At 38.2% G+C, this 15222-nt stretch overlaps 1 protein-coding gene across 4 annotated transcripts in view; it reads left to right on the top strand.

The window, feature by feature from the left end:
• Window positions 1–15222, top strand: part of Gabra3 (gamma-aminobutyric acid type A receptor subunit alpha3) — a 230236-nt gene that overhangs the window by 140035 nt on the left and 74979 nt on the right. For all 4 annotated transcript variants that reach the window (XM_074062404.1, XM_074062403.1, XM_074062402.1 and 1 more), the window contains one exon: window positions 2627–2694. In XM_074062404.1, coding sequence (XP_073918505.1) covers window positions 2627–2694 — 68 coding nt within the window. The remainder of the gene's footprint in view (window positions 1–2626; window positions 2695–15222) is intronic.

Here is a 15222-nt window from a genome sequence, read left to right on the forward strand (position 1 = left end):
TTCACAAGCTTTCCTGCTCCTGCTTACTGGGCGGTGCTGCTGCTCCTGCCGGCCACCATGTTTATTTACAGTTCACGTGGGAAGTGGGTCTTCCCTCCTCTCCTGTGGAGTTTTCCTCCCTCTGCCACTCTCACAAGCTTCCCCGCTCCTGGTTGCTGAGCGCGCACCCCGCTCCCGCCAGAGCCTCTCCGGCCAGGCGGGCTTATTTATTTACAGTCCCGGGAAGGCTTCTCTTCCCCCAATCTTCAGTGCTCAGGGCGCCCCACCCTCTTTCCAGCGTGTCTTAATTGTTCTTATTGCTTATTACTCAGTTTCTCTTTTTTTCCCCGGGTGGAGGTCAGTCTGTCAAGGGGCTATGCTGCTCTGGCACAGGCTTGTCTGTGGGGCTACCGCGGTACGGCGAAGCTCACCTGGTCTGCGTCTTCCCAAGCCCTCTGGGTGCCGGCCACTGGTGGCCCGGGGTCCCTCCTTGTTTCTCCGTTTAACGTGAGGTGGAGATTCTCTGCGCCGGCTGGAGGTGTGGAGGGGTCAAAGTTATGCCTTTTCTCAATGATTATGCCTGCTAAGTGTGTCTCCAGTGTCTCTCCAAGATTTCACTATAGGAGGCTCGCTTTCTGCTTCCTCCCTCTAGCTGCCATCTTGGAAAATTGTGTTCTCTTCTATTAATTAATTTTGTTTTATGTTCTTGGATATAGGGCAATTTGTGATCATGATGCCCCACCATGGGCATTTGCTTCACCAGCCAATAATTCCCACCATGTGTGTGAGGGGACATACTGTTAGGAATTATATTATGGGTTCTAAGGTGTAATCTCTGCTCATTCAAGGAAAGAAACAGCTCAGATGGTGCCCATGCTTTAGATGAGATCCTAGCTACTTAAAACACAGCTCTAATTTCAGAGACGTGTTATTTGCTGATTAAGCTTGGGAGTAAATCTTGTCTTTTGGGGAGTTGATTATAGTGTTAATTATTATTAAATGACACAGTCTCTTTTAAAATGGGATGTTTGTGAATGACTGTAGTGGCTTGGGTATATTGAGCACAGTACATCAGTAGGAGCACAGTATATTAAGCCTTAGGGACAGTTCAGGAAATTGAGAAGTCAATTTATAAGTGAGAAATCAAAACGTAAAACATATAGGGCCAGAATCTAGGGCTGGGTAGATACACTGAATATGGGACAAGTGTGTTCCCTATTTCCCCATGAAAGAAAAGAAATAGTACCATAATCTGCAGTACCCAACCCCTTACATACATGGGTCAACTCTTGTGGGGACTTCATTGATCTTATCTGTGTTCTTAGTATGCGCGGCTGGAATCATGTATGGTTGGGATGGAGTGGGATTTGTTTGATTTACTGTAATGATGAGGTATTTGATAGCCAAGTTTTACTAGGCTGGAGTAGGCTGTCTTGACTTATGCTCCATTTGACAGAAGCTGGTGTGGATCAACTAACTGGGATGCAATGAGATAAACAGTGCTGACAGAACTGGGTAAAGAAAAACTTAGCAGGGGGGACAACTTCATTTCTTGCTCATCTGCTGCAGTGTGAATGTGTCTGTCTAAAATTTATATGTTGAAACATAACCTTCAATTTGATAGTATTAGGTGGCAGGGCCTTTTGGACTTGACTGGGCCTTTAATGGATTAGTGCTTTATAAAAGAGACTTAAGCCCCTCCTAGCCCCTTCTATTATGTGAGTCTACAGAGGCACCATCGATGAGGAATGGCCCTCATCAGACATCAGATCTGCTGGCAACTGAATATTGGATTTTCCAGCCTCCAGAACTGTAAGCAAATTTCTATTTGCTATAAATTACCCAGTGTAAGGGATTTTGTTAAATCAACACAAATGGACTAAGTATCATTTTCTAATGTGGCAAATATGTGATGAGATTCATTCATTAATATGAAAAAGTATTTAGAGAGTGTGTCAAGTGATGTCAGTTATCTCCAAGTCTCAGTACTTAATCCAACAAAAGTTTATTTCTCATTCATGCAATGTCCTGTGGGAATCCAGGCAACTCTCCAGTGCAGTTGTCCTCCATGTATTAATTCACTGTTCCAGGCTGTTCAATCTTATGGTAGCACCACCTCAATATGTCTTTCCATGGTCACCGTGAGATAGAGGGTATTGCGTTAGACATTAATTTTTCCAGGCATGGAGGGACATACAACTGGAAGTAGGCACATTGTCCCTCCCTACTTTAAGTGGACAGGGGTGGGGTGGGGTGAAAGTACAATCATTTTATGTTACTAGAAGTGGAAGAGAGTTGAATTTCACAACATTTGTAACCCACCACAGGTAAAGGTAAGCCTAGTGTGAGATCCCAGTGGGTGTGAATATCAGGGATCTCCATAGCCTTCTTTAAATGTTGTTGCTTGGGGATTCTGGTGTCATGCTGAATGCTATCAAATGGATAGACTTTATACTTGCTCCTAGCACATTTTATGTGAAGAAATAGTACAGGTAAAACATTTTTGAGGAACTTTCCTATGACTGTGTCAAACATCCTTTCTCAGAAGCAGCAAGTTGACTGCCATTCAGAGTACTGTCTTGTATTCTCTCTGACCTAAAGCAACCAACTGTCATGACACCTTGCCTTTCTGCTTTATTTCACTTAGATACAGTGACTGAAGTGAAGACTGACATCTATGTGACCAGTTTTGGCCCTGTGTCAGACACAGACATGGTAAGTATACCTCTGCATAGGTAAAAATGAAAGACTATGTAACCAATCCAAGAAATGAGTTGAAATTTTCTGCAGCAGGAGCTTGTGGCCGTGCTCTAACGAGATATCTTGTCCCATATGAATTCTCTACTCTCACTGCCTTTATATTTAGACAAATCCATCTTTCCCAGGCTCTTCCCACCTGTTCACATAAAAAGCACATATTCCCATCAAAAGTACCCCTTTCTCCTTCCATAGCACATCTTTGAAACCTTGGCTTGGCTCCTTATCTGCAATTAAACCTTGTCTGACCTCTTCATTTACCCTTCACAAGCACATCACATACTGGTACAAATAGGTCATGTGAGGAGAAAATTGTGACAGGACTTCTTGATCAAGTAGACAGTGGTATTATCTAAGATGTCTGTTCCTTTCCATTGCTCTCCATTCACTGAGGACATGGTCTGATATGGAAAAAAATAAGTGTGAAGAGTTTGGGCCTAAATTGCCTCTGGAAACTGGTCCTTTTATAGATGTGGGGAGGAGGAGAGCTTCAGGACAGACTCAAGCAATAGGGCATTGCACAGCAGAGCTGCCAGGGAGTTACTTATGAGCCATTTGCAAAGATTGCCCTTTCTCTCATCATTCTTTCTTGATGCTAAAGCAAAGAATGCTCTGGAGAATTAAAACAGAAGACTCCACCCTAATAGAGCACCTATTAATACCTACTGAATTTCAGACATTTGATTGAATCATTCTCATGTGGAGAAATAAATAAGCTATCATCTACTTTGTATGCCTGGGAGTTATTAGCTGCTCAATAATTTTTGGTTGAATGAACTACTTTGTGTAGAGAATAAAAATCTTAATATCTAAGAAATAATGAATAAGATGTCCTTATTACTTAGTTTTTTTCTGTTTCTGTTTTCAGTGGGACTACTACTTGGCAGGGGAGAAGGCTTCTTTCCATCTGTTGGGTGAATACAGACAGTTGGGTAGGGAGGTGATAGAATTTGTCCAAGGTACTTCAGAGCTATTTCGTGGAGTTGAATAGCATGATGAAAATATATGAGTGTTATTTTAGAATGATTTATGTAGTAGTCTGTGCAGAATGGACTGCAAAGGAGGAAAGTGGAAGCTGAGATTGACATAGCCATGTTGATTTTACATGACTCTTCAATGAAGGGTGAGGTTTAGGAGTCAGTTGGAGAAGCAAGCTAATTCTTAGGAAAGGAAGTCATCAGTATGTGAGTGGTTGAAAGGCCAGATGGTGGGGGGGGAGCCTGGAGTTGGTTTTTTAAATGTGGCATAAGTAGAAAGATACAGTAGATTCTCTATGAACTCCTTGAGAACAAGTCTTCATGGCTTCCCTGTAACTTAACAAAGGACTTGACACATAAAGAGAGCTCAGTAAGGGGCATGTTTGATGTGTGAGAATGCAGAAATGGATGTCTCTTAGGGGACGCAAGAAGGCTGCCCACTCTCAACCTGCTGATTAGCAAGCTTCAGATCCAGGCATGCATTAAAATTGTTCCCAGTTGGTCACTCAACAAGTACTCCTTAGGAGGCCAGCTCTACATAGAATAAACTGTATAGGGATCCCTATATTCAGAGAACTCACAGGCCATTTTGGCTAACCAGATTCACATGGGGATATACAGCTCTTTATATTGCTGGGAATTAATGACGGGATATGATTTTTATAAGAAAATCACCAAAACTATTCTTTTAAAATGCACACAGACACGTATGTAGAAACATACTCATTCTCACGCACCAACATCCATAGATACATTCACACTAATGTGCACATGAACAACAAATACATACAGACTACACACTATCCCAAACATTCTATAGACATACATGTGCAAACAGGTACCAAATCCAGGGATACCAATGAAGCACACAGAGTCCTTACCCTAACCAGTTCTTTTCCCTGCTCCTTCCCCATCCATGGGTGTGCTTATTTATTTCTTCCTCATGATTAAGTTGAAGTAACAGAATGGATCTTTCCTGAGAGGGAGGAAACACTTTGGTCAAATAAATGTCATGATGTTTTTAGCTGCACTTAATCCTTTCACAAAGCAGAATAACTGTAATTACTCCGAGACACACATTTCCGGTGTTTTTAAGTTTCTTCTCCCTGTTCTTAGTAGTCTGCAACAATTGATCCCAGGGTGAGGGGTAACTTTGGATGAAGGATCAGGTAGTTGTCTTACTTTTGCACCTAGCTGTAGCAGGAACTCAGGCTCATCTGAGACCACAGACTGCTTGGAAAAGTAGATGCAAATTAGTACTGGCTGGGTTCTTGATTCCTTTCTAGCCAATTATAGAGTTTTGTCCCAAAATACCTTTCTAAGAAAATATATACAGTCATTTGTTAACAAAGGGGGAAAGAAAATTATAGTGCCAATTTGAGCACTGTATCATTACCACCCATAATTCTTTGCATCCTTTGCACCCCACAGACACTGCTCTTTAGTTTAACAGAATGCAGCCTGAAGTTCACAGGTAGTATCTGTTTTGTTCATCTCAGTACCCTCTATGCCCAACTATTTATTAATCACAACAATAAATAAAATGGAACAAATTGAATTTGAGGGACAAATTATTAGTGTGTTCCTCCACTTGACTTAAAGTTTTTCAAAGCCACAAAACATGTCAGATACATCCCTGTATCTCCAGCACCTAGCAAAGAACCTGAAAGAGGTCCTCAATACATGTTTGTTGAGGTGTTAGGAAATGCTAGTAGTGAGCCTTTCAGATAGAGTGAAGGAAACTTTCCTTAGGAGACACTGTTGAGTAGCAAGACCAGTGAGTTAATGATTGGTGATTCTAACCTTTGGGCTACTAGTTTTGGTGTTTTCTCCATTCATGAGGAGAAAGGGACTGAGCAGCGATGACAGCTAGAGTGATAGACTCTTCCAAGGAGAAAGTCAGAGAAAAGAATTTAATTTAATTCAGATTACCAGAAACTGGCTGCAATTGAGATTTTATTGAAAGGGCTGTGCTAATTCTAACAAGTAGAGCCAAGTAGTGAATACATGTTGGTATACCAACCCTATGTCCAGGATCTCTCAGGAGAACAGGAGATACTACCCTAATTTGAGTGAACTGAGGTCAAATGTTCTTCTACTAATATCTCTTATTTGGTGAGCTAGGACCATATTCTCAATTGGATTTATGAAAAGAGAGTAGACAGGTAGCAACAAGAGGAAAGTTCTAAAGGATTTAGAGCAAATGTAGTTCCCTTGCCACTTCTCCCTTAAGGTGGCTCTGTCTATCCCTTACTGATGAAAACTAGCTATTGCCAAGTCAGATTTTTACATGGTCTCCCAGGATCCTTCGTATTACAATGCAAAGTAGGGAACTGGCTGAGTAGTTAACAACTAGGGAACTTAAAATATTAAGTCTAGGCGTTGTCAATCTCCACCCTTTCCCCAGAGATATTTTAACTCCTTCAACCCAGCTAGGCTAACAAGTGCCAGCTATAACTTATCAACAGAGAAACTTCCTAGGGAATACAGTGGACAGCCAAGTAGTGATGCTAGTAGACAATACAATAAAGACCTAACCATTAATGAGAAAAATATAATGGAGACTTGGAAAATGAGAACCCATAAAAAAATTATAGTCATAATTCTTGATAATGGATTCACGTAACATACATTCTGTTCGACAACTGCTTATGAAAATCATGCAAAGTTACCAAACCACCCAAACACTGTACACAAAAAATTGTGCCAATTATAAAAGAAAATTCCACTGGAACCTCTTTCTTGGTGGCACATTGAAATTGTGCATTGTGTCTTTTTCCTCCATAGCACTGGAAAAACTGGCTATATCCATTTCAAGGCATCCTTACTGGTAGTGTGAGGTACAGAATGGATTGGGCTATTTTGAGAGCCCCTCAGGCCATCAGTTTCCTCTTATTTCATAGTTGTATTTCTAGATGTAGTATAGAAAGTAGTCCATATCCGTGGGTTTCTTCCTAAGAGCCCATGATCAGGAATCTCCTGAGTACTTTTATGCAACTCACACAGGCAGGACACATAAGCAATGCCAATAACACTTCTTCAAGGGCTAAATACACCTGAAAGAGTGGTGTGAGTTATGATTCTCCAAAATGGAGAATGATGGAGAGAAAGCAAAGAGCTGAGAGACTTGAAGCTGTTCAAAGGCAGGGGCGGGGGTGGGAAATGACAAGGTCTTCACTGTATGGTGCTTGTCAAGTACCTTGGCCCCCACACTCCACTAAAAATGCATACACCGTGCAGCCCTTTTCTGAGACTTGCTTTGACATACTTCATATTGTCGGAGACTTGAAGCTTTAAATCTCCAACACCAAGAAGGAAACGCTTAGCCACAAGCTAAGCATCATCTCTGCCCTGTGTAGGAAATGTATTAAGTGACTTTCCCAGGAGGCAGGCTTAGCCTTATTATCTGGAAGATTTGATTTAAATGCCTCACAAAACAACAGAATTCATTTGTCAATTTGGAGGCAATCATCCTTGGAGAGTACACAGGGCTCAATTTGCAAGGAAAGAATTGATTGTATTTCTAGAATAGTCAGGTCAAAACCTGATTGCTTTTGGCCAAAGGTCATGAGGTCCTCATATGACTTTCTCCAGGAGCTTTGACTGTTTAGAGAACAGTAAATAACTATTTTAGAAAAATAACTAGAAAAAATTAAACAGATTGATGAGACTATCTTAAAAAGTACACCATATTTCTTTTCATATTAAAAAAGAACCATTAAAGATACAGGTTAAGTCCCCTGTGTACCTTGCCTTGATTCCTCTCTCACCTCAAAGATAATTGTGACCATGATTTTCTCTTTTTGACATTTCTGTATATACTTTAGACTGACAAGTAAGGATGAATTATTTGCATTTATAATAGCAAATACTAGTTTTCAATATTTTGTATAAAATATGTTAGAGCATGTGCCTTATTTTACAACTTAGTTTCTTCAACCTTGTGTTGGGAGCTATTTTTTCTAAGGTTTTGGGATTTGAAATTTTTTTCTAAGGTATAGGGCCTTGCACTTGTTAGGCAAGTGCTCTACCACTTGAGCCACAATGCCACCCCTTTTTGCTTTAATTTATTTTTCAGATACAGTCTATGGTTTTGCCTAGGGCCAGCCTCAAACTGCTAATACTCCCACCTCTGCCTCCCACACAGCTGGGATTACGGTTGTATACTACCATGCCCAGCTTATTTTTTTAAGATAGGGTCTCACTAACTTTTTTACTGTAGCTGGGCTCTACCTCCTGTCCTACCTCCTACCTCCCGCTTAGCTGGCATTACAGATGTGTTCTACCATGCCCATTAATGGAAGCTATTCTTTTTGATACATTTAGCTTTAATTCATTTAACTGCTATAAATTACTATATTGTATGAATTTTTCATAATCCATGTATTTTGTTGTTAACGTGCATTTAAGTGGTTTCTCATTTTTTACTATAAAATAATGATACAATGAACATTCTTAGACTATGCATCTATTAGTGAACATGTTTGAGCTTCTGTAGGGTGTGTATTTACAGATAAAATTTGTGATTCATAGGGTTTGCACATGTTTAACATTTTCCAGATAAGGCCTATTACTCTTGTGATGGATTGTACTGATTTATAATCTTGCTAGCATGCATGAGAGTATACACTTCATATTGTCACACTTATTTTTGACACTTTTATGGGCACTCATCACTTCAGTGGTACCTGATTGACTTTGCTATTGAGCTTCTTTGCAACTAAAGAAAGGCCTTTGCCGTCACCTGTATCAGTAGAGGTAGAAACTCCACACAAATCCTGTTTCTTTGTGTTGCCACTTCAGAAGTGAATTTTCCTTTGAGATATGTGAGTGGGGTGGGAACGGTGATTGAGAGTTGCTTGGTCCTTAGACTGATTCTAGCTTCAAGAAATGCTGAGGATTTGAGTTTTGACTCTTAATTTGAGAAAGTGGGATTTGTAGCATGGAAATTTTCATGAGATTTCTTACAAAGACCAAATAACAAATAACAGTAACAAGGAAGAATATTGCAAATATCCACTATATATTCCATTCCTAGTTTTCTAAGAGTTGTGTTTGTTCACTTATGAATATATTTGACCTCTAATCTCTGTGCTTAACTATATTAATAAACTGCCTATTATTTACATTCCTTGGGAGTATCCAACTTGCTAGTGAGGTATGTATACATTTCTTGGTTTGTTTTATTATTACTTTATTCATGGTCTTTGTATTATTACTTTATTCAGGTGTTGCCACATTTAACCATTTTTCACCGCCTCCACTGCTACCACTCTGGGCCATGTCACCATCAGTTCTGGGCTATCCCACCAGAAAAAGCCTTTAACTGATTTCCCTTTTTCTACTATATTTGTTTTTAATTTTATTTTTTGTAGTGGTGAAATGTTATTCCCACATTTCTGTTAGCAGGTATTATTTGCACAATGTGGGAGATTTCATTGTGATGTTTCCATGCATGCATATAATATACTTTGCATATATCTGCAGTACATGTGATAATACAATGTAATGATCAAATTAGGTCTATTCTTATTTCCTTACAATCTGTTTTCCAACGCTACCAGTGAGCCTTCACACACACACACACACACACACACACACACACACACACACACACACACACAGTTGGCCTTCTGTATCTTTGTGGGCTCCATCCACAAATTCAGCCAAATACAGAGTGAAAATATATGAAAAATGCATTATTATACTGAACACCTAGAGACTTTTTTCCTCGTCATTATTCCCTAAATAATGCAGTGTAACAACTATTTATATGAAATTTACATTGTATCAGGTATTAGAAGTCATCTGGTGGTGACTTAAAATATGCAGGAGGATGTGTGCAGGTTATATGTAAGTACTCTAAGAAACTTAAGCATCTGCAGATTTTTGTATCTTCAGGGGTTCCTGAAACAAATCTTTCTCAGATACTAAGAGACCATTTTCTGCATATATATCAAAATAGAGAAAATAGTGTAATAGAACCTCACATACCCATCACCATGTTAAAAAAATTGTAAAAAACTTTGGCCAAATTTATATTCCCACTTTTTGCACTTTCCCACTACTATTCCCCCTTTGTTTCTTTTTTTTGATGAAATTTATCAGAAGTTTTAAAATATATGGGTAGGGTTTTCAAAGCATCTTTAACTTTTTTCAACATCTGTATCATTTCTTTTCGTTTTCTGTTTCACTGATTTTTGCTTCTCATCTGGATGGTCCCTTTCTTTACTTCCTTTGGTGGTTCTGTGTGGCCCTGTTTCTTGAAGGATATTAGCTCATGGATTTTCCTTTCTCTTAAGGCTTCTTTATGACTATCAATTTCCCTCCACATCTCTCTTTGGGAGATCAAAACAAGATTTCATTTGTTAACATCTTCACTACTGTTCAGTGCCAAGATTTTCTACCATCCTTTTTGATCTCTTCCTTGTTTCTTGAAATTTTTGTAGTATGTTTTTCAATTTCCAAAGGTAAAACTTTTTGTTGTTAATTCCAATTAACTTTTTGTTATTAATTCCATTAACAATGCCTAATTAATTCCTGATTTAATGCCTTATGTTGAGTGAAGATGGTCTGTAGGATATGAATGTTTTTGTATTTCTTGAGACTTACCTTATGGCTTACCACATTGTCATTTTTTTGGTAAATGCTCTATGTGTGTTTTACTAGGTGTTAAGTTGATAAGTCTATGTGTGTTCATTAGCTCATACTTATCAATTAAATCATTCTAATTTGTGGTCATATAACATAGATTTGATTGGTCTTTCATTTATTCAGGGTCTGTGGGTTTGTTGATTTTTCCTTGTAATTCAATCTTTGTCTTCTACTGGTACTTGCAAAACTAGAGCTGTATTTTCCACTTGAGACACTCCATTTGTTAGTGCAGTTATATTTTATCCCAAAGAAAAATATTTGTAACACAGTCCATTCTGTCTTTATTTTCATTAGAATTTACCCAGACATATTTGTTTCATTGCTTTCAAACTGTCTGTGTTTATTTACCTTTAGGTGTTCATCTTATATGTACAGAACATATAGCTAGCTATATTATGAATCCTTCAGCTATATTTGTAATTGTTTATACTATTTTATTTTGTATATTCTTTTTTGGTGCTGGGGATAAAACCCAGGGCCTCACACATGCTGAACACATGCTCTGCCACTGAGCTATGCCCCTATATTTTTATTTATTCTTTTCCCCACTGTTTTCTCTGCTTTATTTTCTCTTTTCTTGTCTTCTATAAAATTGAAACATTTTACATATTCTAATGTTTTTTATTTTTATTGTATATTCTTGAGTAATTACCTTGACTTTGTGTGATGTGCCTTTACTCTATTTCCAAATAATACAAGAATGTGTTAACTCATATGTTCGTACTCCCTCCTTCCATTTAGATTGCTCTACTTATTTCTTCCCTGTTATTTTATAGCCCTTCTTCTCACCTGTGGGTATCCTTTATTTGGTTTTTCCATAACTTTAACACTTATGGTTGCATATTCCTGCAAGCTTCACTTTCAACTACATGAAGAAATTGTTTTAGTAGTCCTCTCCTGAGGAGTCACTCAGTTTATTCAAAAATGTCTATAAAGAATATGCTTTATATCAGGTAGAGTTTTAGGTGCTTAGGGTTTAGCAATGAGCAGAAAAATGTCCTTACTCTCATAGAACTTCCAGGCCATTGGTTTAAAAGAAATTGTGTGTGTGTGTGTGTGTGTATGTGTGTGTGTGGTCAATGCTATGTAAAAGAAAAAATAACATATGGTAGTAGGAAGAAGGATTGCTATTTATGACAAGATGATCAAGGAATGTTTCACTGATATAGTGACATTTGAGTAAGATCTGAAGGTTGTGAATAACCTATCCATGAGGAAAATCTGGGGTAAGAATTAGTATCTGTTAGTGGCAGTTTCTCTGTCTTATTTTGTTTGTCTAAAATTATATTTATGTTGACCTAGCCCTTAAACAATAATCTAGCTGGCTATAGAATTCTAGGTTAACAGTTATTTTCACCTTGGCTTTTCCAAGATATGTTTTCATTGAGTTTTGTCTTCTATTCTTATTTTAAGAATTCTGCTGTCAAATTGATATTTTTCTATTTTGTTTATAATCTCTCTTCCTTGGTATTTTTAAGTCCGCTACATGCTAGCTTAGCTTGGTGCCATTTTAATTTATTGAGCTTGCAACACATTATTGTTCTTGAAGCTAAAGATGCATGTATTCAACAATTCTGGGAAACTTCATCCACTAGTACTTTGATTATCATTCCTTCCCCACTTTCTCTACTCTGTCATTTAGAATCTTAATAAACGTATGTAGAATGTTTTCCTTTCATCCTTCATAAAAGAATAAAAGATTTATTCATCATTTATCTCTCTGAAATGTAAACAGCTCATTTTTACTCATATATATATATATATATATATATATATATATATTCCAGTTAATTCATTTCTCTTCAGTAATTCCTAGTTTACTATCAAGTTTGTGTTTCCAGTGATTGTTTTTCTTTTACAGAAGGTCAACTTCAAATAGATCTTTTTCAAATCTGCTTTTTAATTTTTGCTTCCCCCATAACCATTGTATTTTAATTGTATGTCTTTCATTATCTCTATTTGATAATTCTGTTATAGGAAGTCTCTGGAGGGAGTCTAATCTGGTTATATGTTGTATCAGCTGAATTTTGCTCATGACCACTTCCTCAGGTGTTTTGTTGTAGACCATGAGCTTATTTTCAGCAAGCATCTATTTGTGGCTACATCTTTCTAAAGTGTTTTTGGTTTGCTTTTGGAAGTTAATCTAACAGTATCCCCAGCTTGAGACCAATTTTTATATAAACTTCTCAGTTTGAAAGCTTCAAATCGGACGTAGGAACATGACTCAAATAGTAGAGCACCTGCCTAGAAGGTGTGAGGCCCTGATTTCAACTTCCAGTACCCACAAAAAAAGGGAAAAGAAAGCTTCGGATCAAGCAGACAATGTACATTTGGACATCAGACCCACATAAGATGAGGCCTGAGGTTACTAAACCTTGTTAGAAATGCTTTCGCCTTGCCCTCTTCCCTCTTCCGTTTGAATTTTTGTGTTGCAGGCTGACTTTATCTAGTTAATTTTATTACTTCCCCCTTCTGCTGAGGTTAGAGTTTTTCAGGATCTTGGCTTTACGTGGGAGTCTAGTTCCATTTTCTCAGTAGGCAGAGTCCTGGTTTGTACCTATTGTCCTGGTTATTTATTATTGTCCTGGTTAGAAAGCCTCCTCTTGCTCTCACAAGTGTTCCAGTTTAGACAATACATTACATGATCTTTCAGTTCTTGGGCAAGGATTTTCTGGTATGTTGGAGGCAGAGAAAAACCAGAGTAGCTGATTTACAGTGGGAGGAGTGTTTAGAGATCGATCTCACATAGGAAGGCAAGGACAGCTTATGCCAGGGAAGAGTTTACTAGAGTCATTTGGGGATTTCAAAGCAAAGGATTTTAAGCAACTTCTGGCTGTTCCTTTAGTTTGAACCTGGCTACCTGGAGGTGTGTCCTGTGCCTTGTGTAGTGTTTAATGGTCGATCAAGAACTCCAGCAGAATGTGAACTCAGATTTTGGAACTTGCCCTTTCAGTGATTCTGTGGCTTCCAGAAATTCCCCAGCAGTTTCAGCTCATCTTCTAGGCCTGAATTTTTCCTCTGATACATTAAGCTACTAAGTTTTCAGATTTTTGTCACCTGAGTTGTGATAGATTTTGATTTAAATCATTTCATCTAACAGCAAACTCACAAATATCACCTGGCTTAGTTCTTTTTAAAAAAATTTATTAGCATATGTTAATTATACAAGGGGGTTTCACTGTAATATATACACACATATATTGTACTTTGATCAACTTCACCCCTCTATTACTATTTCTTTTCTTTCTTTCTTTTTTTTTTGGTGACACCAGGTTTTGAACTCAGGGCTTCATGCTTGTTAGGCAGATGCTCTACCACTTGAGCCACTCTGTCAACTCATATTACTCTTTCTTATCACCCCTCTCCATCCACCCCTTTTTTAATTTTTACAGTTATAGTGAGTTTCATTATGCTATTTTGATATATACATATAATGTACTTCAATTTATATGCCCCCTATCACCCTCTCCTTTCCCCCTCCCTCTTCCTACTGGTTTCTCTCAACAGTTCTCCTTCTATATTCATGCCCTATTATTATTATTAATTATTATTATCATCTATTATTATTATTTTAGGTCTAGATTCCACATATGTTCTTTCATTTAATGGAGTACTACTGTATTCTTTTTATTTATTTATTTATTTATTTTTTTTCATTTTTCTTTTATTATTCATATGTGCATACAAGGCTTGGTTCATTTCTCCCCCATGCCCCCACCCCCTCCCTTACCACCCACTCCGCCCACTCCCTCTCCCCCCCTCAATACCCAGCAGAAACTATTTTGCCCTTATTTCTAATTTTGTTGTAGAGAGAGTATAAGCAATAACAGGAAGGAACAAGGGTTTTTGCTGGTTGAGATAAGGACAGCTATACAGGGCATTGACTCACATTGACTTCCTGTGCGTGGGTGTTACCTTCTAGATTAATTCTTTGATCTAACCTTTTCTCTAGTACCTGTTCCCCTTTTCCTATTGGCCTCAGTTGCTTTAAGGTATCTGCTTTAGTTTCTCTGCGTTAAGGGCAACAAATGCTAGCTAGTTTTTTAGGTGTCTTACCTATCCTCACCCCTCCCTTGTGTGCTCTCGCTTTTATCATGTGCTCATAGTTCAGTCCCCTTGTTGTGTTTGCCCTTGATCTAATGTCCACATATGAGGGAGAACATACGATTTTTGGTTTTTTGAGCCAGGCTAACCTCACTCAGAATGATGTTCTCCAATTCCATCCATTTACCAGTGAATGATAACATTTCATTCTTCTTCATGGCTGCATAAAATTCCATCGTGTATAGATACCACATTTTCTTAATCCATTCGTCAGTGCTGGGGCATCTTGGCTGTTTCCATAACTTGGCTATTGTGAATAGTGCCACAATAAACATGGGTGTGCAGGTGCCTCTGGAGTAACAGTCTTTTGGGTATATCCCCAAGAGTGGTATTGCTGGATCAAATGGTAGATCGATGTACAGCTTTTTAAGTAGTCTCCAAATTTTTTTCCAGAGTGGTTGTACTAGTCTACATTCCCACCAACAGTGTAAGAGGGTTCCTTTTTCCCCACATCCTCGCCAACACCTGTTGTTGGTGGTGTTGCTGATGATGGCTATTCTAACAGGGGTGAGGTGGAATCTTAACGTGGTTTTAATTTGCATTTCATTTATTGCTAGAGATGGTGAGCATTTTTTCATGTGTTTTCTGGCCATTTGAATTTCTTCTTTTGAGAAAGTTCTGTTTAGTTCACATGCCCATTTCTTTATTGGTTCATTAGTTTTGGGAGAATTTAGTTTTTTAAGTTCCCTGTATATTCTGGTTATCAGTCCTTTGTCTGATGTATAGTTGGCAAATATTTTCTCCCACTCTG

This window comes from Castor canadensis, chromosome X (assembly GCF_047511655.1).
Source record: "Castor canadensis chromosome X, mCasCan1.hap1v2, whole genome shotgun sequence".
NCBI classification, from domain to species: Eukaryota; Metazoa; Chordata; class Mammalia; order Rodentia; family Castoridae; genus Castor; species Castor canadensis.